At 41.2% G+C, this 25,356-nt stretch overlaps 1 protein-coding gene across 42 annotated transcripts in view; it reads right to left on the bottom strand.

Annotated features, from left to right (window-relative positions):
* The window catches only part of ptprsa (protein tyrosine phosphatase receptor type Sa), a 212,707-nt gene that overhangs the window by 5,315 nt on the left and 182,036 nt on the right, over positions 1–25,356 (bottom strand). For 15 of the 42 annotated variants that reach the window (XM_079890978.1, XM_079891011.1, XM_079891016.1 and 12 more), the window contains 11 exons: positions 23,915–23,962; positions 18,678–18,775; positions 16,033–16,156; positions 13,603–13,805; positions 12,343–12,462; positions 10,443–10,597; positions 8,855–9,140; positions 6,708–6,886; positions 6,505–6,631; positions 6,297–6,422; positions 3,295–3,449 (listed from right to left, as the gene is read on the bottom strand). In XM_079890978.1, coding sequence (XP_079747104.1) covers positions 3,295–3,449; positions 6,297–6,422; positions 6,505–6,631; positions 6,708–6,886; positions 8,855–9,140; positions 10,443–10,597; positions 12,343–12,462; positions 13,603–13,805; positions 16,033–16,156; positions 18,678–18,775; positions 23,915–23,962 — 1,621 coding nt within the window. The remainder of the gene's footprint in view (positions 1–3,294; positions 3,450–6,296; positions 6,423–6,504; positions 6,632–6,707; positions 6,887–8,854; positions 9,141–10,442; positions 10,598–12,342; positions 12,463–13,602; positions 13,806–16,032; positions 16,157–18,677; positions 18,776–23,914; positions 23,963–25,356) is intronic. The other 27 variants (XM_079890994.1, XM_079890995.1, XM_079890999.1 and 24 more) reach the window with 3 other exon arrangements.

Raw genomic sequence — 25,356 nt, 5'->3', positions numbered from 1 at the left:
TTTGAATTCAGTGTTTATGTATTATTCTTGCAATTTTTTCCCGCCTTATTTTAAGTAAAAGTATCCTTAATCTTTTCTACACTGTAAAAAAAAAGATTTTTCCAAGTTGTAAATAAAACAAATATTATTGGAGAATGTTTTCAAGTGTTTAATTCATTGAGTTTCTTGCCGTGTGTTTGTGAAATTCACTTGCAAGAAAAAAACGAGATAAGCAAAATCAATCGAAAGACATTATGGAAGTCTTGATTTCTCATGCAGTTTTGGAGAGAGAGAGAGAGGGAGAGAGAGAGAGAGAGAGAGCGAGAGAGGGAGAGAGAGAGAGAGAGAGAGAGGGAGAGAGAGAGAGAGAGAGAGAGAGAGAGGGGGAGAGAGAGAGAGATAGGGAGAGAGAGAGAGAGAGAGAGAGAGAGGGAGAGGGAGAGAGAGAGAGAGAGAGAGAGGGAGAGATGGACGGATGATGAAAGGCCAGTGAAGACTCCTGCAGCTCTGTAAACACAGATGTGTGTAAGTGACGCGTGCGAGAGCAGGAACAGGCGAGAGACAGACAGACAGACACACACACACACACACACACACACACACACACACACACACACACACACACACACACACACACACACACACAAACTCCCACTGATGCACACACACACACTCACACTGACATACACACACACACTCTCTCACTCACACACGCTCACACAGATGTACACACACTCACACTGACGTACACACACTCACACTGACGCACAGTCACACACACACTCACACTGACGCACACACTCTCACTCACACAAACTCACACTGACGCACACACACTCACACAGACGTACACACACTCACACTGACGCACACACATACTCACACAAACTCACACAGACTCACACTGACGCACACACATACTCACACTGATATACACACACACAACCTCACACTAATGCCCACACACACTCAACTCACACACACACACACACACACACACACTCAACTTGCACAATTCATTCACAATCACACACACTCAAACACACACTCATACACACTCTCAACTCACACACACACACACACACACACACACACACACACACACACTCAACTTGCACAATTCATTCACAATCACACACACTCAAACACACACTCATACACACTCTCAACTCACACACACACACACACACACTCATGTACACTCACACTCTCTCACACACTCGCAAACACACACTCAAACCCTCACTCACTCACACACACACACACACGCAACTTGCACACTCACACACACACACACACACACACACACACACACACACACACACACACACACACACATATATATGAAAATATAAAATAATTTAAATGTTTAAATGTAAATTTCTCTCTCTATATATAAAATCAACCTTGTATTTGCACAGACAGAAAGTCGAGCACAGTTTCTCTGTCCGTCAGTCTTCTCTGAACACAAGCTCTGTTTAACAGGCATCAGGAACGGAGGATCGCGGGACGGCCGTGATTTACGTGCGTCTGGACTGGTCGTCTTCAGAAGAGTAACGGTTCGCTTGTTAAACGCTGGCCGTGGCGGAGGAGGACGCTTCAGTCGCTGCTCAAATCATGTCTGATGATCAGTGTGCTACTACTGTACTTATGATGAACGCAGCCCCCCCGCGCGAACACGTGTGCTAGTGTGTGTTTATTACGAGCAATAGTTTCAAGCTTCTAGTTAACGAGTTTCACACACGCCGATAGAGTCGGTTTCGCTTTAAATAAATTTAAATAGAAACTACACTATAGTACACCGCTATATTTTATGTTTGTTTTATACTTCTATTTTTCATTGATATTCTGTTCTGAATACCATTAAATTTGTCGGTCAGTGAGGGAAACTAAAATACACATTTATAGTGATTATAATTTTTTAAATATTATTTCTGAATAATTTTAGACTTAAGACTTATTTCGGAAAATACGGTGTATATAAATGTTATTTTAGTATTGTTAAAATACTATTTTAGATTTTTTTAAAATATTTTAAATTGGGTTTTTCTGTTTGTATTTTAATTTTAGTTACATTTTTTGTAATTTCATTGTGGGGTTTTGTCATTTTTAATACTTTTAAAAAAATATCTATGTAGTTTTTTATTGATTTTTATTTCAGGTTTGCTTTTAGTTTTTCAGTATATGAAATTAAACTAAATGGAAATGAAAACTTGTTTTTTTTATATATATATTTTATTTCAGTTGACGTTTATATTATTTTGAGTAATAATACTCAATAACTATTATTGGTTTAGTTTTTTTTGTTTAGTTACTATAAAATATCATATTTATTTATATTAGTGCTGTCAAATCGATTAATCGCATCTAACATAAAAGTTTGTGTTTATATAATATGTGTGCGTGTCTGTGTACACACATATTACATATAATCAAACTTTTAATTAACTTTTAATTTTAATTAACAGCACAAGTTTACATATATGATTTAAAATTATTTATATATATATATATATATATATATATATATATATATATATATATATATATATATATATATACACACACATTATATATATATATATATATATTAGGGCTGTCAAAAGATTCATCGCGATTAATCACATCCAAAATAAAAGTTTGTTTTTAATAATATATGTGTGTACTGTGTATAATTATTTTGTATATATAAATACACACACATGCATGCATATATTTAAGAAATATTTGCATTCATATACTGTATATATATTTATATAGCTTATATTATATATAAATATAATTCTTTTTATATATAAATAACACATTTTTCTTAAATATATACATGCATGTGTGTGTATTTATATATACAAATTTAATTATACACACATATATTATTAAAAACAAACTTTTATTTTGGATGCGATTAATCTTTTGACAGCCCTAATATATATATATATATGCTTTGTTATGGAACGATAACATAACGATAAATATATAGTTCTAAAAATCGTTCTAAATATAAACGAATAGCAGAGTCCACAACAATAACGGCACAGAGAAACATCATCAATGAAATCACTTTCAGAAAGATTTCTTTCCAGCTGATGAACAATAAAAACATCGACAGCCAATCAGAATCCATCCTCAAGCATTTAAAGTGGCAGACGACAAAACTTCAGCGTGGGCTTCGAATAAACAGAACAATATCGTGTGTTGGTGTGGATGCTAACATATTTAGCCTTCAAAGCTTGCCTAAAAGCCACAAAAGCCTTGATTTAACAGGATGAGCTGCTGTTAGATCATGTGTGTGTGTGTGTGTGTGTGTGTTCTCACCTGCAGTGGACAGAAATGGGCCCGTCCTGGCCAAACTGCTCTTTAGTTTTATGCACCTGGCCAATAAAGTCAATGAATCCCTCTCCGGATTTGGGAACGCCTTGCTCCGGCCAATCAGTGAACTGGAACTGCCGTACGGTCCTAGACTGGCCGTCCTGTGAGCGAGAGAACAAACAAAACACAGATACGTAACCGTCAAGACGAGTCCCATCTGTTTATGTAACTCAACCGCAATCCCGAATCAGTCAATCCCGACAGACGCTGACAGGCACAACAGATACGGGAGAAGCTACGGCGAACATCTCCTCTCCGATCTGAGCCGACTCCACACCCTTCTGCCTCTTTTTGTTGTTTTTTTCTCTCCTCTTTGGCTGGAATAACTCTGGGATAAGGGAAATCGATGGTGCGTCCGCCGTGACGAGCGTCGTCTCGTGGAGACGCTGCTAAATGGAGTGATCCGGACGGGTGATCGATGGCGCGACTCGAGGTTTGGAGAAACCCCGCGGCTCCGGCACTGACGGATGAGAGGAGAGCAAAGACACCCGGCGACGGATGAGGCCTGGTTCCCGAGAAAGCAAGCAATCGAAGGGAAGCTCAGGCAGAACGAGGCACAATTAAACCGTGCAGAAGGGGCTGGAAATATTCACTCATCCCTGCAGTGAAGAGAGGCTGACGGATCAAACCGGCCGAGTCCCAACTTAATCACGGGCTTTTCGGATCACACGTGCATTACGGAGCACTTGTCCATTTCCTCTACATTTCTATTTCCTAGGCTGGGCGTTTCTTTTATTTTGTTTTATTTTGCTTGTGTTCGAACTACAGGTTTCGATTAATCCAATGAATTTTCCTTTTGTTCATTAAAACACCCGCCAATCATCAAACGAGTAAACCAATAAAACACGCACCAATTATTCTCTACAAAATCATGGCTCTTCTAATTGATTTATATGCTTGCTTCCAGAACAAACGCATAAACATCAATATGCAGTCAAACCAAAAATTATTCAGTTATTCAATTATTCAATTACTAGTGGGTGCAGGACACTATAGTTCATCTATGTAAGTGAGGATAGCAAAATAAAGTAAACTGTGACATATTACACCCAAAAATTCTTCATACTGTGCCTATCAGTGACATTTATACAAATTTGGGACCAAAAATTATTCAAACATGTGTTTTTTTTTAATTGCTAATGCTAATGCGACCTTTTTGCACGCAGACTGAACAAAACGAAGCATTGCTTGGTAATTGGTTGAGCTAAACTGGTATTATCTAATTGTGTAGTTAAATTTAACAGCTGACAGATATTCAACATAATTCATGTGTGAGACAGTCTAACAGAAGGACGGACAAAACCAGTCAAATATCAACTGATTTAATTGAACAATTTTCTAAACTATAGCGAATAAACTGTGATAATGTGAGAAATGTTGAAGGTGTCTGAATAAATGTTGGTTTGACTGTATATACTGAATATTGTCAACAGTTTTTTTATACCAGTGTCGGCCAGGCCTGATTGAGTCCTTCCTCTTTCTCTTCTGATCAACTGAAACAAGCAGTGCCAAACATGAAGGGTGAAAGAAAACGAGGCCGAACCGAATTGTGCGCGCACAACCTACAGGCCGAGCGGTGTGTGTCCAATCGTGTGATTAAATACGTGCATCCTCCCATCATGCCCCAGTCCAGGCCCCGCCTCCACCAGTCGGCTCTGATTAAAGTTCTCATTGATCCGGCGGGCCTCGCTCTGCAGGCTGATTACTGGAGAGTCTGTCTGGATGATTCAATCACAATTAAAGTGCTTGGCTGGAGTGAGCGACGCTCGGGATGCTCATTTCGTCTCGGGCGCGCGTCCGCACGTACGGTGACAGTCAGAGTGTTTGGCATTAGCGGTTTGCAGGAAAGACACTCGACTGATGAGGGCTCTAGTCGTTCAGTGAGAGCTTCTGATAACGGTCAGCTGATGGGATATTTTTTTCCTACGTCTGAGACTCATGGAAAGCACAATTATAATATGGCTACTGACATTTTGACTCAGTGTAGATACAGAGGAAAATTTCACCGTGGCGTTTTCTCCTAAAACACTTCATACTGTATAATCGGCAAAAAATGTGCAGTTTATATGTATGAATCAATTAAAATGCAACAATTAATTAGAACTATACACAAAATACTATGGATTTACCATGTTTTTACCATGATTTACCGTGTTTTTTACCACGATTTACCATGTTTTTACCATGATTTACCATATTTTTACCATGATTTACCATGTTTTTTTACCACGATTTACCATGTTTTTACCATGATTTACCATGTTTTTACCACGATTTACCATGTGTTTTTACACATACAACCCACGTTCTTTGCAAGTGCCTATCACGTAAATACCATGGTATACGAATATGATAATCATTCCGTACCATGGTATATATATGAACATACCACGATATTACCATGTTTTGCCCAAAAGATTCCAAGGAAACACTATGATATTCTTTGTTGTGCCTTGGATGGTACCATGGTACGTGAGTATAGTAATATTTAGTACGACAATGTCAATGTACCATGTTATTTAGATTATTTCAAACATGGTACCATGGTCATTTTTTTGGACATGTACCATGTTAATACCATGATATTCTTGAAAATATGAATATCATGGAAAGAGTGATGGGATTAGATGGTAATTCTATGGTACTTTGACATATACCATGGTACTGAAATTCATATGCTATGGTACACCTTGGTAAATGTCCAAAATACCATGGTATTCACTGAAAAATTTGTTGTAGGATCTACTTTGAAACAATTTTCACTAAGAAATAGCAAGTAATAGCTCAGTTAAACATGAAATTTTGAATTAGACAGACTGAAATCGTATTTTCTTATAGGAAATATTTATTTCCAAAATTTAAAAATCATAGTTTACCATGTAAATACCTTTCGTAAGGTGTATGAACAAGGTAATAATTCAGATGTGGTATTTTTTTTCAGGACTCACCCGGGCATCCGTCACTTTAAACTCTCTGAGGATGTACTGTGGCATGTTGTACTCCGCCATGGGATCCACCACAAAGTACTGATATCTAGCCGAGCGCTCCGCCGGCCAGTACTGGTGACACTTTTCCTGCGAAAACACGTCAAAGCACAATTAATTTACATCACCCGGAAGCCAAAATCCGCTGGTCTTGAAGAAGAGCAACACTCACTCGGCCCATCTCCCTCAGTTTGGTCAGCATCACCACAATGGTGGAGTTGTTCTCCCACAACATCCTCCAGAAGTCCTCGGTGGTCTCCGCTAATGGGCCCTGTGTGGCTATATACGCCTTCTGTTGTCTACAGGAAAGAGAAAGTCAATCCCAACGAATTAAATGCAGCAGAATTCCGGTTGCTGAGGCCACCGTCGGCGTACCTGTATCCGTCGATAAAGCTGGAGTTGATATAGTCGGACCCTTCCAGCCCTCTGATTGGCTGCAGGCACACTCGAGTGGTCTCGTACGGCATGATGTTGACCAGGCGGTTTTTAAATTTGTTGCATGGCAGATTGGCACTTATGAATCTGGACGTGTGGGCTTTGGAGTTCGCCAAACGCTGTGGGAAGAGAGAGAGACAAACATGAGAATTAAATTGAGCCAATTTCCAACACGGATATTTAAGCTTGAAGGGCACGGCCAGCAGCATGGGAATCTCAGACACTCGTTTAGCCATTCTGACTTTTTATTTTTGGTCTAATGGCTCTATTTTTTTCCACTCCACCTGTTTGTTTCAGACGGGCAAGACTGGATGACCCAGTTTACTTGTGGTTGCAGGAACCTGTCATTGCTCATTGCTGTTATAATTAACAAAAAATCTTTCGTCCATCAGGTGGCATGAAACCGAGCTCCGAAAAAACTGGAAAGTCAGGCAAAACTTTGGTGACAATCGGCGAAATGGGTCACTGTCACTTTTAGGATGCCGCTTCAACATTGTGACAGGACACCACCGTTTTGTACGCACACATGCACCTTGTACTCTCATGTCATGATCCAAATTAGAGCTTGTAACCATCAATTAGCATCAACCAAGCCACAGTACCCGCAATTCTTCTCCGTTTCTAGGTCAGTTGTCTGGAAAGATTGTCTCCTTTTAACTGGACGAGCCTGGCACATCTAGAAACTGTGCCTTGCTCTCGCTCTCTCTCTCTCTCTCTCTCCTATGTTCTGCCAGGTAATGCCTTTGCCCCGATATAAATCCATTCAGCTCCTGCTCCAGGCCTAGTCTTTCTCTCTTTCTTTCAGAAGCGGCCACTGGCTGTTTGTCTTTCCTTTGAGTCTTTGAGTAGCTTTCAAAGACGGACCTGGAAGGGCATGAGGCATTCCGGTGGGAAGCGGCAGCCTTGAACCGAGCTCTTGAAATAATAAGCACGCACACACACTTTAGATGGCTGGTTTAGCTGTCCGCGTCAACTTTAAAAGTGGTTTGTGATATGGTTAGCCCAATTACTCAGGCACCTTATCAACACTTACATAAAATCATCTCTCATACTGCCGTTGGGAAATATTCTATCCCTGTTGAATCCTCTCCTTCCACGTAAATATGATAATAAATATCTTTTCATTTAACAGATTACATAACAGAACCTAAAAAATGGTCAAATTAACAGCTAGCTTGCTAGCTAACTAGTTACCTTATTAGCAAACCGCTAACTGGTTAGTGTGCCATCTTATCATACCTCTAGCCGATTAGCCTGATAGCTTAGCATGCCACTATCTGATTTTCTGGCTAGAAATTCATACCACTACCCAATTATCTTGCCACTTCGATGTTCACAAGGATTTATGTGAGGAACTGATTCTAACCAATTGGAAAACCAATTCAGACCTTTTACTAAGCAGTTTGACGATCCCTTTAAAAAGAACCAACTCATTCATTCACAAATTGGACATCGCTAATTGAGATTTAGAAAATAGCAATGGCACCACCTTGATGGTACCACCTGGACCTATTGCTCAACTAATTGCTTTGCAACCTCGTTACCGCTAGTGCCCGACTTTGCTCCCTGAGCTGGTGAGCATTACTTTGTTCCAGGCTAAAGAAAGAGACACAGAATGAGTGACAAAGCCTGAAAGAGGAAATAAAAACACAGAAAAGAAGTAAAAGCTTTTCAAGGTCTTAGAGGCCAGAAACTTGCAGGAGTGTTTAAGTTGCCAAATGGAACCCACAATCCCTGTCTGCTCATTAGCGAACACATCGCTTCTCCTTCATCGGGTGTTAATTACCCTTCCCAGAATCCCTCTCTGGCTGGCTTCAACTGAGCTACAACTTTCAGTCGTCTCTGTCACAACTAGAGCTTAATTTTCACATCTGCATCCTCTGTAACAAAACATGCCCCCAAGAGAGCCAGAGTGTTATTAACCGTCCTGTGTGGCACATTCGATTATCTTGCACCCTCCAGATCAACACCTACCAGAGCATCTCGTCTGATGAGTTGCAATTAGAGGTGAGGACTACTTTTGCTTGGCTAGTTGCACACAATAAGACTATCTTTGGTGTTCCCTAATTGCAATGTCTTCTGGTTACCTTAAACTCCAGTTCCATGCCGCTGACGTGCTCTCCGGCCTCCACCTGCGCCAGCTTCTGGATGTAGGAGAAGAGGCTTCGTGCCGCCACCTCCGTGTTCCCACAGGCGACGGCCTCCAGAAGGGCATCGTGGATGAAGCTGTACTGGTCTTCCGTCTGCACCATGTAGTTCCTCTGGGAGCGCATGAGCGTCACATGACCATAGATGTCTACCGTCTTCTCGTGCTTGATGCGTTCTAGCATAGCGTCGATCACGATGAAGCAGCCTGTGCGGCCCACACCAGCACTGAAAACACATGTTGTATAAATCAGGGATGACAGAAAGTTGCAGGCTTCCCTTTCGAATGGGAACTAGAGCACTGATTCTCAAAAGTGTGGTACGCAGGCTCCCTCTAGTGGTACGCAGAGGAATCACTGAATTTCGCACGTAAGATCACACCGGTGTGATTAGAAAGGTCAGTGCATCACGTGATCAACTGCTAAATTCAAATGTGCTTACGCTCAGTGCTTGTCATATATTTATATTAACTCTTCAGTGTTTTCAACCACATAATGTTTATTTTAGGTTTCAGTCATTTAAATTCACATGAGTAATAAAAAAAACAATACATTTTGAGTTACACACTGATGTCTATGGAAACCGCAATCCTTTCCATTATAATTAGACGACATGTTTTATTCATATCAGATACACATTGTGTAAGTAACTTTAAAGTTTACTCTATTCTTCTCCCAGTTCACTGGCCACTTACTTTCATGTATTTCGGGAGAAGTGGATGAATTCACGTGTTGTAAATCCAACAGATCCGATTCTCTGAACAGCGGCACAAACTAACAAGGCGGCGCCCATCGCGCATATAGCTCAACTAACGTGATCATATTTTCTTTTAAGCTCGTTTTTTGGTTGATTAGGTCCACTGTCTGTCTTGGTTTTCTCTTGCAGCTGTGTTAATTTTTTTTTTATCAAGTACAGTATTTAAAAAAAAAAAAAAAAATTTACTTAACATTTAAGTACAGTACAGTTTTTAATTTAACTTTTAAGTACAATACATTTTCATTTAATCTTTATTGAAGTACATTTTGTATTTCACTTTTAGGTGCAATACATTTTCATTTAATCATTATTTAAGTTTTTTATTTACCTGTATGTAAGCAGCACAGTGCAGTGTTAATGTTCAAACTGAGTTTTTACACTGTATAAAAAGGGGCTGACAATAATAAATATTCTTATTAGAAATAAAACTGCCTCGTTTTTGAGCTGTGCATAGCTTTAGCTGAATAGTTAGGCCTACTCAAGAAGTACCACCTCCGAAAATAGTATAGATAGAGTAGTGTGTATTTTAATATTGGTCATTATGGTGGTACTTGGAGAGCCAAATATTTTCTGAGGTGGTACTTGGTGTAAACAGTTTGAGAACCACTGCCCTAGAGGACACTATGGGGAATGCCCATAGTGTCCTCTAGGGGACACAGTGTCTCGTTCCCCTGCTCAGGGAACCATGGTTACAACTGTATGAACAACTAGACTTGCTCTAGACCTAAAGTTTCCGGCTTCAGGAGCCTTGAGAAGTAGGAACTGGATTCAGACCTGCAGTGGGCAATGATGGGACCGGCGTCCGGTGGATTGCAGGTTTTCACCCTCCTGAGGAAGGCCAGGAACGGAGTGGGGTACTCGGGAACGCCGTGGTCCGGCCAGGCGGTGAACTGGAACTGTCGAACCTCTCGCTTTTCACTAGAACCATTCTGAAACGAGAGCAATTGCCTTTATTCCAAGTCCTATGGGTTATATCTCAATACATCTAGCCCTAGTTCTAGTAATGCATGATTTAATTGTTCAAGCACCTTACAAGTCATGCTAGGTTGACATGAGACGGTGGTACATGTAATCATGTGTTCTAGCATCACCTTGTGACACCAAAATGTCTTCTACATTGTATTTCGACACGGGCAAGAGAGCCAGGAACATGTCTGCCGCATTGGAGATTTCGGCAAGAAGCGGGAGAGACATCAGTGTCCTGCTAGTTCCACTGCTAGCATTTATTTCTCATCCTGGACGTCTTTAAAGGGAGGTTTTGCATTTCAATGTCGCTGCTGTTTCAACAGAGGCTCCCTTTGAATAAATGAATAAATAAACGATGTAATTAAGAGCAAACTGGCCCAGTTTTGCCGGATACTTTTTTTCTCTGGCTGTCTTCTGCAGGCTGTGTTTCTCTGCAGTGGATGGGCTTGTGCTGGATTGTTTTTAAGAATTCATGACTCTGGTTTGACTGTGTGTGCGACTGCAGGATATGCACACACATAAATACACTTCAGTGTTCCAGCGAGTGTGTGTGTGTGTGTAAGGGTTGTAAGCAAACTCTGACTATTCAGCCATGCAATGCAATACAACAAACTGTGGTGCAACAAAAACACACCTCATCTGTATTCGAAGATGTCCCTTTAGTACAGACACCGCTATATGACTAAATAAGCCATTATGTTTAATCTAAACTGTCCAAGAAGACAATTTAATTGCTTGTGCATAGCTCAGGAGATCTCTCGAGATCTCTTCTGAAACTAGTGGATTACTGGGGTTTTTCTTTCTGGGACAAATCGGAGAATATCCAATTACTGTCCCTTCTGTCTAGGAGAATCAATTGAGATATTGAAGAGATCTCATTTCTCTTTCCTGTGGGTTTAAAACGAAAGCTTAATCCCTTAACCATGAGTACACTCTTCATGCTCTGTACGACAGTCTCTCTTTAATCAATGCTTCGGCTCGTGTCTTATGGGCGCCCTTCACTACAGTAAAAGCTCAATCCATTTTAATTCACGTTACGGCCTGACCGTGCAACTTGCTGACCCCTCTCTATTCCTCTTCCTCCCTTCCAACCACTTCATGTTTACTTGACCGCTGCGCCGTCTGGGATGCCAATTTTGCATGGAGTCGTTTTGCTCTGGCCACTTAGCTAAGTGCCTCTCTTTGGCAGGCGTAACATTAAAAGATGATGGATGTGGAACGAGGAGATTATAAAAACATGCGCGTGTGTTGGTGCACGCAGTGGAGATGAGAACCCAGTGAGGGTTTCAGGACAAATGCCTCGTTCGCCTCAACCGTTTGCAATCATCCCGGTTGCGTACGTCTGTCGGGGCCCGAAAGCGAAACAGTGTAATGTGTCTGCTCCACGGTCCAGAGGGAAATAACAGGCCAATGCACAACGTAAAACTCTTTTAAACAGCTGAAGCAAAGTGTTCCTGGAGCAGGGAGCGCACTTATCTCAGAAACGCCTTTTGTGTAGACCATGGGTGTCCAATCGTGCTCCTGGAGGGCCAGCTCAAAGACACCTGCCTGGAAGTTTCTAACAATCCTGAAGAACTTGATTGGTTTAATTAGGGTTGGAGCTAAACTCTGTAGGACACTGGCCCTCCAGGAGTAGGATTAGGCACCCCTGCAGTAGACAGTGCTTGGCTGGTGGCACTATTACACAGGTGGACACAAAAAGTCTTACCTTGTGTAGGGAGAAGGTGCGCACGCAGAAGGTGGCGAGTTCGATGGTGTCCAAGAGCGTCACCTGGATCATACCGTAGGTCTCCGTCCCTCTACTCGGCCAGTACTGGTCGCACTTTATCTGCAGAGGGTGAGGGAATGTTAGCATATCTGACGTCATTCAGCTTGGTTTATCTGTCTTTATTGGATGTCGTTGACTCAGATTTACCTATGCATTTCTATGCAAATTTCAGTGTGCTGAGGAATTACGGTGCTGTTGAACTAAACCTGCACACTAGATCCTGCTCATCTTTTTTGCTCAAATAATCATAAGGGAGTCAAAATAAAGCCTTTTCCAAGGACATTTTGATTCTTAAAATGAGTACGACTTAAAATAGTCTCCATACAGATTCACGAGGGTTCAATCCTGCAATCACAAACCATTCTCGTCCACCCATGTCAGATCAATTACCTTGGCATAATGTTTTCCTTCCCCACTCTGACACCTGGCACATTGACAGACCCCTGGCCTGCCACAGCCCAAATAAAGATTCACTCAATACGGAGCATGGCAAGCAGTCAGGCCGCCCCTGTGCCCTGATGCGATGTGACAGCACACTGCTTCATAAATGTGCAGGTTTAATGCGTTCTTTGCGCTTATGCTGCAGATTGAATGGCTCACTGTGATCGCATCTGACAGAGCTCTAATACACCATGTGGTGCCCGCTAAGATGGTGAGAGAGAGCAAGAGGGGGTGTCCTGAGATACTGACTGAGTTTGCTGAGCCTGACAGTCTAGGGTGTGACGGAATCGTCTTCAATGAACTTCTGGACGTTACGGCTGAGGAAGTCTTCAAGATGAGGGCTTCTTAACTACCCCTCTCTCTCTCTGGTAGAGCCGAAAGATGATTCCCAGCTTGTTATCGGAGAGCCTATGTCTTTATTTCCCTCTATTTTTCTCCATCCTTTTTTGCTCATTCATTCAACCGGCAATGGCATTTCAACTGGAATAATGTCAATTTGTCCAGTATGAAGCTCAGTCTTTTTAACAAGGGTAAAAGAGACGGCCTATTAGCTCTCTTCCACAATCTAGTGAGCTGCATAGCTAGACAGTATTTTAAGGAATCACCAGCACGCTCTGTATGCAAAGGTTGTTTCAAAATGTAAGATTTGGCAAAACTATGAAGCTGCGTGTATCCTTCGTGGAGAATGCACTGCAAACTGGATGGGGAATGATATTTACAACTCTTCTGAAAACAATCTGTATTTTTGACTAGCCTCACCCGTGACTTCTCCTCCAGTCTGGTCATCATGACCACGGTGGCGGCTCGTTGCTCCCACACCATCCTCCAGAAGTCCCCGAAGGTCTCCGGCAGTGGCCCCTGAGTGGCGATGTATGCGTTCTGCTTCCTGTAGCCGTCGATGTAGTTCGAGTTGATGTAGTCGCTGCCTGTGATACCTTGAAACGAAGCATGAAGGTTGGTAACTGTGAAAGTTAGAGTCAGAACGACAGAGACGTTCACTTTAAAAGGGACAAATCATAAAGAAGCAGGATTTTGAAATAAACGATTTTGATTGTTGTAACACAAAGTTAAAGAAGCATTTATGTGAGAAATATCAGACCGCTCAGATCTACATACTGACATAAAGTGGCTCTGATTTCACATGCAAAAACGATAGTCATTTGCTTGAGTCTTAAAGGTGTAATAGCACAAACAGCTTGAAAATGTTGTCTTGTAAAAGTACATAGCTGTTTTGGCACAAGAACACTACGTGTTGACTTCAAAAGTGTGATTTTTCCCCCAGTTTCTCGACAGTTCCAAAATGGCTGACAATGTTGCTGTGTGAGTCTCTTAACTGGTGAAAAACTTGCTACTCCACTAACGTGATATACAGTCACAGTCTGGTTAGAGGCTATTGTAGAGCTTGTGACAGATATCCATCATAGAAAATAATCCCCAAGAAAGAAAAGCCATTGAGCCCCTTCACTGCCTTTTCTCACTTCCTTCCAGCTTTTTCAGCCCCGTCTAGCTCTCCGAGGGCCGGCCAACAGCATCCACTGCTGCTGATTTAGGGCCAGATGCTATACGATGGAATTAGGCTGGACTAGGACTAAATCAGCGAGCAGGACCCTGTCTCGCTCTCTTTCTGCCATCGCTCTGGGCGGCCCGCAGTAAATCTCCCATAAAGCAGCCAAACATTCTCCCGTCTAAGCTCAGGATCCGTGAGACAGCTGGGAATAGAAGTAAAGCCCTTGTGTGCTACTGCTAGGGGTAACAATCTTATGGTCTCGGTCTTGAGACCTCTCAAAACCACATACATGTGGGCTTGGCCCTCAAAATTTGGATCTCAGGGTCTAGTTCTGGGTCTGGATCTCTGCCTTAAAGGTCTAGTCTTGGTATGGGTACCAACATGCAATTCTCATAATCACCATAATAATATAGGTGATTTAACAAGCAAATGTAAATATATATATATGATTTGATGTAATTTATGTTTGTGGCACAAGCGACGGGGGGTGAATTATGCAACAAACTCAATACTTAAGATTTGGGGTTTGTTCAAATCCTTCAGAGGGAGCTAATGCCATCAATTCTCTGAAACAAGTCACTTGTAATTACACTCGGGGTCCGCACTCGCTTCAGACCTCTGGCAAATAACCTACAAGAGGCATATTTAATTGTACCGTTTATCCAACACAAAAGCTTCAATCTCAAACACAGGCCCATGGTGCTAAATTGTTGTTTTCGTGCTTTAACAACGAACAATGAAACACTTGGCTGTGCTCATTTTCTAGCCCCCGCTACATCGTAGAAAAAGACAAAATTAGCAATCAGGGGAAAAAAAGAATGCCATTAAAAGCCTCTTCCCCGCCTCACAAAGCGATCGCGGGTGTGTTTCGCTTTAGTCATAGCTAAGTGAACAGAGCACGGCTGCCTGCACGAATTGTTCCACCGCTGTGTCTAATGGCGAAATCACTGCACTGTAAAATGGAAATTTCGAACTTGATTAATTTATGCATTTATGGGCGCTGTCTTTGTGATGATTCTGTTACGCTACGTTATTGCTCATCTAAATTGGGTCGTGGTGAACTGTGGCAAAAATCAAGGTGACGCGACGACGAGGGAGGGAACCTGGGGAAAAATATCTGTAAACAGCAAAAGAGAGCATTGAGCATTGACAGTCGCCTCTGTGGGGAAAAAAATATGGGCATTTTACCAACATAACAGCAGAATCTCTCCTGATTTTCCACTGGCGTTTTATGTTTAATCCAAAATCTTGACAGCTTCTATACCTCAACTCAAGGCACTCTGGGATATGGCTGTGCTCTACACCATTTGCCTGCTGGTTTAATTTTGACTGCTTGTGAATGATCTGACTCTTGTTTCTTTTGTGTGTGTGTGAGCAGACAATAAAATTGTGTGGGAAGAAGAGGAAGTAAATTGATTTATACGGATAAACACTATAAAAACGTATAATAAAGACATAAAAAATAGATGGCGATCCTCCCAAATGCACATGCTAGATCAGGTTCTTCTGAAAGACTTATGGATACATTTCTCTAAACTGCTTTTTTTGCGTGTGAAGCCAGACGGATCTGTGGGGGCGACAACAAAGTTCAGTCATTCTGGAACCTTTAGGTGCAAACGCATTGAGACGGATTTCTTTTTTAAAAATCTGTGTGTGTGTATGTGTGTGCAGTTCTGCCCGACCTTCGATGGGTGCCAGGATTACGCGGGAGTGGTCGTAGGCGATGACGTTGGCGTATCGGTTCTTGGGTTTGTTGACCTCCAGGTTGGAATGCTCCCAGGTGAACTGCTGACCCGGATCGATGGACTGTGGAGAGAAAGTACGGAATGAAACCACCCTCAGGGCTTTTCCCAATCCCTCAGCATCACAGGCATGAATACTAATGTGAGAGGAGAGTGAGTCTGCATCCGCTAGAACATCAGAAGAAGGTGGAGAAACAGAGGAGAGTTCAACGCTCAGAAAGCGGGGTTGAGTGAGGCCACAAGGCCTGGGAGGACTAAAACTCGCGGATGGGAAATAAATGAGAATCCTTCACAAAGCAGCTCAGATAAACATTCACAACAAGATAAAAGTCCCGCTCCTTGCCGCAATCAGAGCGCACATTAAAGTGTAATTAAAAGCCATCTGCTATCGTTTTAAAATATTCACGAGCATTCGGCCAGGTAGCTTTGTCGGGACAGTTGCGTGGACAGTGAATAATAGCAAAGGAAACGCTGATAAAAGAGTCTGTTCCTTCCTGTGAGGGGGTGAATTATCTGGCGCAAGCAAGATAAATGCCACCACATTCCCAATATGAGAATTTCTGAATAAATATTCTATTCCCCTGTCGGGGTAATTTAGTATTCCATTATGATTCCGAGCCTGTTCTCGGGCAATGGCTCCGTCCCAGCTCTTCTAGCTTGAGGGATGTTTTCATTTAGGCGACCGTCTCTGCATGCTGAAACTGGGACTAAATAACCCACAATGAGGGGTTTGATGTAACTGTTTACCCTGCGATGATTACGGGCACAAATAACAGAGTACGGATCCTCCGCAGGTTGTCCGTGCTCTCGAACACGTCTCTCTTATCATCTACCCTGAAAACCGCCTGTGGGTTTTAACGCATTGGTCTGGATTGGTATGGTTCTGCTCCAAGCCAAATGCCAGAAGGTGCTGTAATATAGCGGATCACATATGAACGGAAGATTGATGTCATAATCCGGAGTTTGGTAATCCACAGCATGCTTTTGCATAGCACCCAGCCCGCACCCTCATATCAGACCAAAACCCTTCGCACCAAGCATCTTTTTCTGCTCCACATCGGCATCCATCTCTAATGTTTATTTTTTCTTCTCTAGCCCCGTTTTTAACAAACATCACTCTTTGATTTAACTAGCTATTATTAGCATACTAGTGCACGCTGAAGATCAAACGCTACATTCCTTCCTTTTTTTTCCTTCTAGAGCAGCAGTTCCCAAACTTTATCATCAGCTGACCTCAATTATGTACTTGAAATGCAAGTTTAAAGGGTTTTTCAACCTCTCAAATGTAATGACTCTTGCAGTTCCCTTTGAGTAAAAAAATACTGTGTTTTATTCATGAAGACACAGCAGATCAAATTTCTTGTAACAATTTATGAAACTCTGAAGCTAATATCCGGTAGAAGGTGACTTTGCTGGATTACGCCATTGTTTGCTCACTTTTTGCAGGTAGCGAGGCCAGAAACTAAATATTCAACAATCTACTACTAAGGCTGCTTAAGAATGACTTTCCTTCAGTTGGCTAGCACATGCAGCTAATGCTAATCTATATGCTAAGCCAATGTCCCAAAAATGATAGCGGGTTGGCTCAACTCAAGCGTGCCCATGTTCCTGCTAAGATATCGGGTCTGGCTCACGCTGGGAGCCATTTAAGATGGCATTAAGCCCCGGGGGTGTTGATGGCAGGGCTGCTGTAGCACGCTGTGATTTAAGATGGACGACGACATTTGCTCTATGCTAATGAAGGCTGATTCAGCAATAGTAAGGGCTAATCAGCAGCCGCTACATATACGAGCCCAGCACTCCAAACAGAGACATCCGTGCCACTGCAAAACCCCGGGGCACATGAGTAACTGCCATGTGAACAGTAAAAATAAAAAATCATCTCAACCTGAACTGGTTTATTAGGAAAACCCACAGGTGCAGTCTTGAACAGCTTTGCCTTTTTTGTAACAAAATAGCAGGGCCTAAAATTAACACTCACCAAGCACCAAATGCGAGTATGAATCGGCGTTGGCGAGTATATAAAAACGGTGCCACTCGCCGTTGGTCAGTAACATTTTTATGAATTCTAACAATGCATGAACGTGAACACTCGGTACAGTTGACGGGCCAGTGCTGCATCGTCACGAAATGTAAAATGTTATTTTACATTTGCTTACTTTACAAAATTTCTGTACCGGAAAGCTACTTTTAGTCCTATACCTGAAAAACCTGAAAAGCACTGTTTATTTAATTTGTATCTTTGTTATATTGTAATTATTTGTGCTTCTGCCTGTAATTTGATTATTTGTTTTTATTTTATTACTGACTTAGTACTTTTACTTGTCTTTAATAATGTTTTACATTTATATTAGTTAGGCTAGAAGTTTTAGCTGTGGTCTTGAATTGGTGAATTGGGAATTTTCACTGGTATCTAAATGTCATTACTGCCATTATTTCCGGTAAAAAAAATATTTAAGGCCAGTAAATTATCCTAAGTCACCGACTATTGGCTGGTGTGGCAAAAAGTTAGTTTTATACCCTGATTATTAGTGATATACCCTGATAATTATCCAAAATAATATTTTTTGCAAAATATGCCGTACCTCGTACTCCTGGGAGAGCTTCAGGTTGTCGTTGGCCTTCAGTAGATCTGTGTGCTCGGCTAGCTCCGAGATGGGTATGGGGGGGTGGTTCATCATACCTGTGCACCAATCAGGAGAAGAAGACACAGGAAGACAAGGTCAGTAAGACCACCATGGTCAAGAAAGGCAGTTAGAAGCAAAATCCCAAATGTTGGTGGAGAAAGCGGGATCAGGGGTGGGGAAGACTCCCAAGCAGGTGAGATAATGAGGTGGGACTGGAGTGAGGAACAGTGGTGATGTTAGGGACACAGTGTGACCAGGCCAGAGCTCTACATCATCAATCCGTCCAATCAGGATCGTCCTAATACAAAAAAAAAAAAAAAAAAACGACTGCCTTTATACAGACAATATGAAAGCAAGGACCTAAGGACCATTGCTAAGGCGCTACAAAACCCCCAGACCAATTACAACGCTGATAGGGGTCAAATGGTTCCTAATAGCTTCGCAATATTTCCAAAGCAATGAACTGTCTTCTGTCACACTCCACCACAGCTAAAACTGATGAGCAGAGGACAGTCCATGCACTCAGACGAACCATACGTTTGTACTCAACGGGCTAAGACAAAGAGAACAATGTTGCCTTCATGAAACCAAACGGAGTCACAGACACAGCCCCAAAGATCTGCCTTTGGGAAATAAGCTCATGTCTGCAGAGCCAAAACATAATAGATTTAATCAAATGCAAAATCTGAAACCTCTATTTCACCGACGCGAGACAAAAGGCTAAAACCACAATACAAGATTGATGCTTGTCATCCTATGTACATTGTTCACAACGATGGTGATGGGATCTATGTTCCCTATGTAGGGTTAACCCTGTGTTACTATCAAATAGGGGAGTGCATTCCTGCTCCTGGAGGACTACCTACCAATGGGGTTTAGACTGATCCCCAATTAAAAACACCTGAAACAGCCAATTAAGGTCTTAAAGGGATGGTTCGGAGTAAAATCAACCTAGGGTTCTTTGCACCATGACCTCGAGCCAAACACCCCACCCAGAAGCCTTTTTTCCCTTGGTCAAACATTATTAAAGTTAGAGCTTATTTAGAGATATCAGCCGGATGGCTTAGTGCAGGCGCTAATGGATCCAAGGCTGTATCTGGTAAATTACCCCACTAATAATGCCCGGAGTGGTACCAAACTTCTACAATAGTAAAAATAGGTTCTGTACTCATAAAACGAGGCATTGGAAAGTGTATATGGAAAGTGTGTAAGTTTGTAAAGCGATGCATAAGGATGTAGTGTAACGACGCCCAGTTCCAGGAATGCACTAATATTTTGTTGGTAGAACCAGTTTATAACAATTATTAGTTAACACTAAGTTGTCAACACTTCGGAAAAAATAATAATTCGTTGTGAAACTACATCCTTATGCATCACTTTCTGCCAGGACTTTTACGTGCTTTTCTCAACTCACTGAAGTGACGTCGACGTCCAGGTTAGCGGTAGCGTGAGCCGTCAGGCAAGTGTTATTTAAATAAACTCCTGATGTACTTACAAACTTTCCAATGCCTCGTTTTATGAGTACAGAACCTATTTGTACTACTGTAGAAGTTTGGTGCCATTCTGGGCATTATTAGTGGGGTAATTTACCAGATACAATTTTGGATCCATTGGCACCTGCACTAAGCCATCCGGCTGATATCTCTAAATAAGCTCTAACTTTAATGTTCAACCAAGGGGAAAAAAGGCTTCTGGGGGGGGGGGGGGGGGGGGTTGTTTGGCTCGAGGTCATGGTGCAAAGGACCCTAGGTTGATTTTACTCCGAACCATCCCTTTAAGGATCACCAGAAACATCCAGGCAGGAAAGTGGCCATTCAGGAGCAAGATTGGACACCCCTTCCCTAACCATATCTCTAATCCTGTCAAGTAGGGAGTTCTGCCAGTCTGATACTGTTTATTGCCGACTTAAACACAAAAGCACACAAACTTCCATCTTGTATTTCACTAAACAGACACATTTGCATGTCATTTATGGTCTTGTGCAAAATGAAATATGGACTTACTGTTCTGGGGGGGAAATCTGGAAAGCTTCCACACTAAACACGAAAAATATGAGCAAGCGAGAGGTAGAAAAATATAATATTGCCTTTCCCCAGAGGAGACGTCTTGCCTTAATATTTCCAGCAGCTTTCCTTTTGGCAGAAGCTTGCAATAATTTTCTTATGTAACCCTTCGTTTGAGCAGTGATGGGAAATAAAGCTCTTGAGGTGGAGGGCTGATGATGGGGGTAATCAGGGTAAGGTAGGGGGTTTATTCGAGAGTTCTGGCCTGGGTTAAGATGACCTGATGGTACCGGTGAAAAGTGAAGTGTCTTGTTCTCAGCTTCAGTTCAGTCAAAGCTGAGCAAGCGTGTCACAGAAGCAGCCACCCATGCTAACCCTGCAACAGCTTGCAAGACCCTTCCTCAAACAAGCACTAGTCAGCACATGTTTGCTCAGACCCCCCAAAAAACCCTAGGCCGTGCTGGAGTTAATCTAGTAATTAATTAGCAATGGTATAAAGCAGAAAACAGACAAGCTCTTCCTAAGATGGACGCTAACTTATTTACAGAGGCCACTGGACTTTCTTTCATCGTCTACTTCAGAGGTCAAAAGTTGGCTAAATGTTGACATCTTCCTTCAAGAGTACTGTGATTTAATTAGGCATTGATAATCTGCATAATCACATTAGCCACGCTCAATTTGACCTCCAGTTGACACGTTTTTTTTTTTTTTCTTCTCTAAATGTTGTATGCTGCAAATGACTTTGCTTGGGTTTGATTGAGACTGAACTTGCTGATTAGACGTCATGATATAATGCCACTCAACAAGACGTCTTGTAAAAGTTCTAGCTGTTCGTTTTTTGTTATGTGAGAATTTGTTGAATTACCGGACGCTAACGCTTCTGTTAGTCTACAAATGTTATTTTCACCAGCCCGGCCAAGCTCTTAGAGATTGTCTGGAATCAGTTTTACCCTCTTAAGGTGAACCAAGATAATGTATGCCAAAGCACTCCCGAAAAAGATGCGAAGGGCAACTTTGGCAAACAACCTGAGATCAGACCTGCATGCTAAATGACAACAGCCTCCATAATGCAATGAGAAAGGCCAATCTAGAGTCAATCGAAGCCCAACAAACTCTTTCCAATGTCAACCTATTCCTCAACTTTGCTCCGTGTCAACAACAATTACTCGTCGTCCATTTTTCTATTTCATGAACAGGCTGTTATTTGTTTGTTCTCAGGAATTTTCTCCCTGAAAGATGTAGCAAACAATTACATTTAATCCGATCGAGGTGCAAAAAATTAACCCTCCGGTGCTGTTCAGTTTTTGGCCAAAGTTTTATTGTTTGTTGAATTTTTTACTTCATCGGAACTGTAAGAAACTTGGTAAAGGTTTTGCCACTTGCTGTGTGAACACACACACACACAAAGATCATGGACATGATTTGAAAATGTTAAAAGATCCTGAAAAAGATAGTCACACTTGTATTGTTCAGGGTCAAAAATGAGCACATTGGAAATGAACGGGAAGCTAATTTCATCTAGTGGAAGCGTTTGGTACTGCGCCCCAAAATAAATCTGACTGAAAGCTCAAATCAACCTCGGATATGAAACACAGCTTGTTTAGATTAATGGGTTTGATTTTCTCAGTTTCATATATTGAAAATGGTATTTTTTGTGCATTTATCATAACAATACATGTACAACTTTTTTCAAGTGAACTTTTTAAAACTTTTCTCACTTCAGCAATAATCTGCCAAGTGTCATCTTTAAAAAGAGACCAGGAAATTTCATCTCCACGTCTATGCTCAAAAAGTGAATAAATGGATAATAACTACTGCATAAATATTATTTAGTACCATAAAATCCTCTAAAAATACAATCTATTAAATAAAAAATATGATCAAACTAAAATATAGTACAATCATTTCATTAAGGTCATATTTGAATGACACGTGACCAGTACCAGAGGGTTAACCACATTCAATTTCAAGTATTTATGCGAAAGATACTAAAAAGTGTTCTTCAAGTCTGGTTAGGAACGGCATATAACTCTTTCAAGGACAAATTCCTGTTGCTATCTGCTCTCTCTGCCAGGATTTTTGCATCTCTCACTCTTTTTATCCCATGCAATCAAGCTCAAGATCACGGAGCGCGAGAGAAGCAAACTGTCTAATTACATATTTTCAGTCTCTTATTTGTGCTTGACAGGTGATGCAAATAACAAACCCTTTTGATATCCTCTGCCGCTGTTCGCGAAACAGTTTTATGCGATTGTTCATTTACATATAAAAGGGAAAAACGCTTGGTATATTTCCCCATAAAAACGAGAAAAAGGGAGCCGTGTTTCTCTTTCCTCTGCCTCGCTGGGGGGGCGTGAGGGATGTATCAAATGTCGGACTATTGTTTGCGGAGGGTTTAATTAATTCGGCTCGTTATCTCTGCCTGCAGAACGACCCCATCGGGGGAGAGCCGGGCGGACGGCGGAGCTGGAGGGCCGGGAAAAGGATGCTGGAGTGTGTGGAGACCTGTGTAAAAATTACACAGCAGAGCCGTCTCTACATCATCATCTGTGACTGCAGTGCGTTTACTGTGGATTAATAGAGTTCAGCCAACAGCCTGTAAGAACAAAGCAATCGACAAGCAGAAATACTAAACACATCAAAAAGGAAAAATCAAAAGCCGTGTTACGAAAGAAAGTTAAAAGCAGTCATAATTAAGATGAAACTGTTGACAGCATTTGCATTATGCATAATGCAGAACAAATTTTCTTTTTCTATGTATCTTTTATGCATGTACATTTTAAAAATATATATTTTTATATATTTATAAATATTTATACACACACACACAAGACATATGCTATGAACTTTTTATGCTTTTTAACATTGTCTTTTAAGCACCAAAAAAAAAAAAAAAAAAAGGGTAGGATTATTTACTATATTTTATCCTAAATTATGCACCTCGTATAGGAAAAACAATTGCTAATGAGATACAGTTTTAGGTTTCATTTGAGGTACGACTCCTTTTAACTTTCCCAGGGTTACGGGAGTGAACATTAGCGCAGATCCGGCAGTTTGTGAAGGGAAGGGGAGGAAAAAAAAGTCAAATGCAAATGTAGTCGTAGAAGACAACCCATTATTTCGGATGTGGGGCAGACGCATTAAAAAAAGATAAGAAAACACCAAAGCTCAGCGCGAGATGTGAGCACTAACTTTCATAGTCAAAACCGGCTTCACTGACAGGACTGCTTAGACCCGAATCTGTGAAAAACAGCAAACACCAAAAAAATAAAATAAAAGCAATCCCTTTTAAATGCACTGATAATTAGTTGAGAACAAAATCTTGAAATGGATTGAAATAAATGGAAAAATGCAAGGAAATTAATAAGCTTCTCTTTTATACATTTGCTCCCTCTAATTAATTTTTCAAAACTTTATTGTGCATTTTTAAACAGGCAGGAGAACGGACCACCCCTGCTTTGAATGAAGGCGGTAATCCTCGCGAGGGTCCTCAGTGTTGGATCCGACGCCAAGCAGTCTGTCAGACAGTGGAAGTAGGACACACACTCACATTCAGCCAACATCAGAGTTGCTGATGTTTATTAGACATACAGATGCTATCAACCAGTGGAGATGCTGTTTATACCACGGTGAAATTTGTAAAATCCAATATTAATACGCAATATACGTAAGGATAACGTAGAGGGGTCTTGAAATCAGCCTGAAGGGGTTGTAATCGCTATAACAACCGCCTCGCTCTACATCACCCCGCTTATTACATGGCTACCTACCAGATAAATCAATAATTTGACACAAAATATTGTTTTAAAAAGGAGTTTATTGATTTAAAAGCGATTGTATTGCTTCCGCTAAAGAAAATAGTCCGTTCCGTCTCTACGGTTAGAATCCTGCGTCCATAGCAACGCTCTGTTTTTCATGGCAACGGTGTGTTATACTTAGCAGCGTTATCTGTTATCAAGAAATAACAGACCGCATTCTACATTAGAATTCAACCAAGCCATGTAATAAAATTCACTATCGCATCTACCTAACCCCATGGTAGTTTTTTAAAGAATAAATTCTCAAAATATCAGATGGCAGCGTCGATCGAGCGGTAAAAGCACATACGGTCACTGTTTCGCGCTCGACTTCTGTCCAGCTGTCTGGAAAGCGAGCGGATGAGGAATGTCTTCAGCTTCTGTTGTTGAGGTCTGAACCATCTGTGATGACTTTAGGCACACGGCACCCGTGCAGACGGGCCAGATTAACATGTTAGCAAGTGGATCAGATTTGAATTAGCATTGTAATTAGCATTATAAGTAGACTTTTGACAAGAAGTGTACTTTTTATGCTGTATGTTGGCTAAGCAAAAAAAAACATATATACTTGTATAGGAAAAATAGGAATATTTATTTATATATTTATGTTTATTTTATTTTATTGGTGGTCATGTTTGCATTAGCTAAAGTAAAAATTTTAAAAATGTAAAGATTTACAAATTCAACAGTCATATCGGTTATAATTTGTAACTTAAAAATAGTTATCGGTTATCTACATATGCCAAAATGTCTATATCGGTGCATTGGTAGTAGCAGAAATTAAGGTTAATTTATTGACTGGATGATTATCGTTATAATTCAAAATTAATATTATAA

The sequence above is a fragment of the Squalius cephalus genome (assembly GCF_949319135.1).
Source record: "Squalius cephalus genome assembly, chromosome: 13".
Taxonomy (NCBI): domain Eukaryota; kingdom Metazoa; phylum Chordata; class Actinopteri; order Cypriniformes; family Leuciscidae; genus Squalius; species Squalius cephalus.
This window is presented reverse-complemented; position numbering and strand designations above follow the sequence as displayed.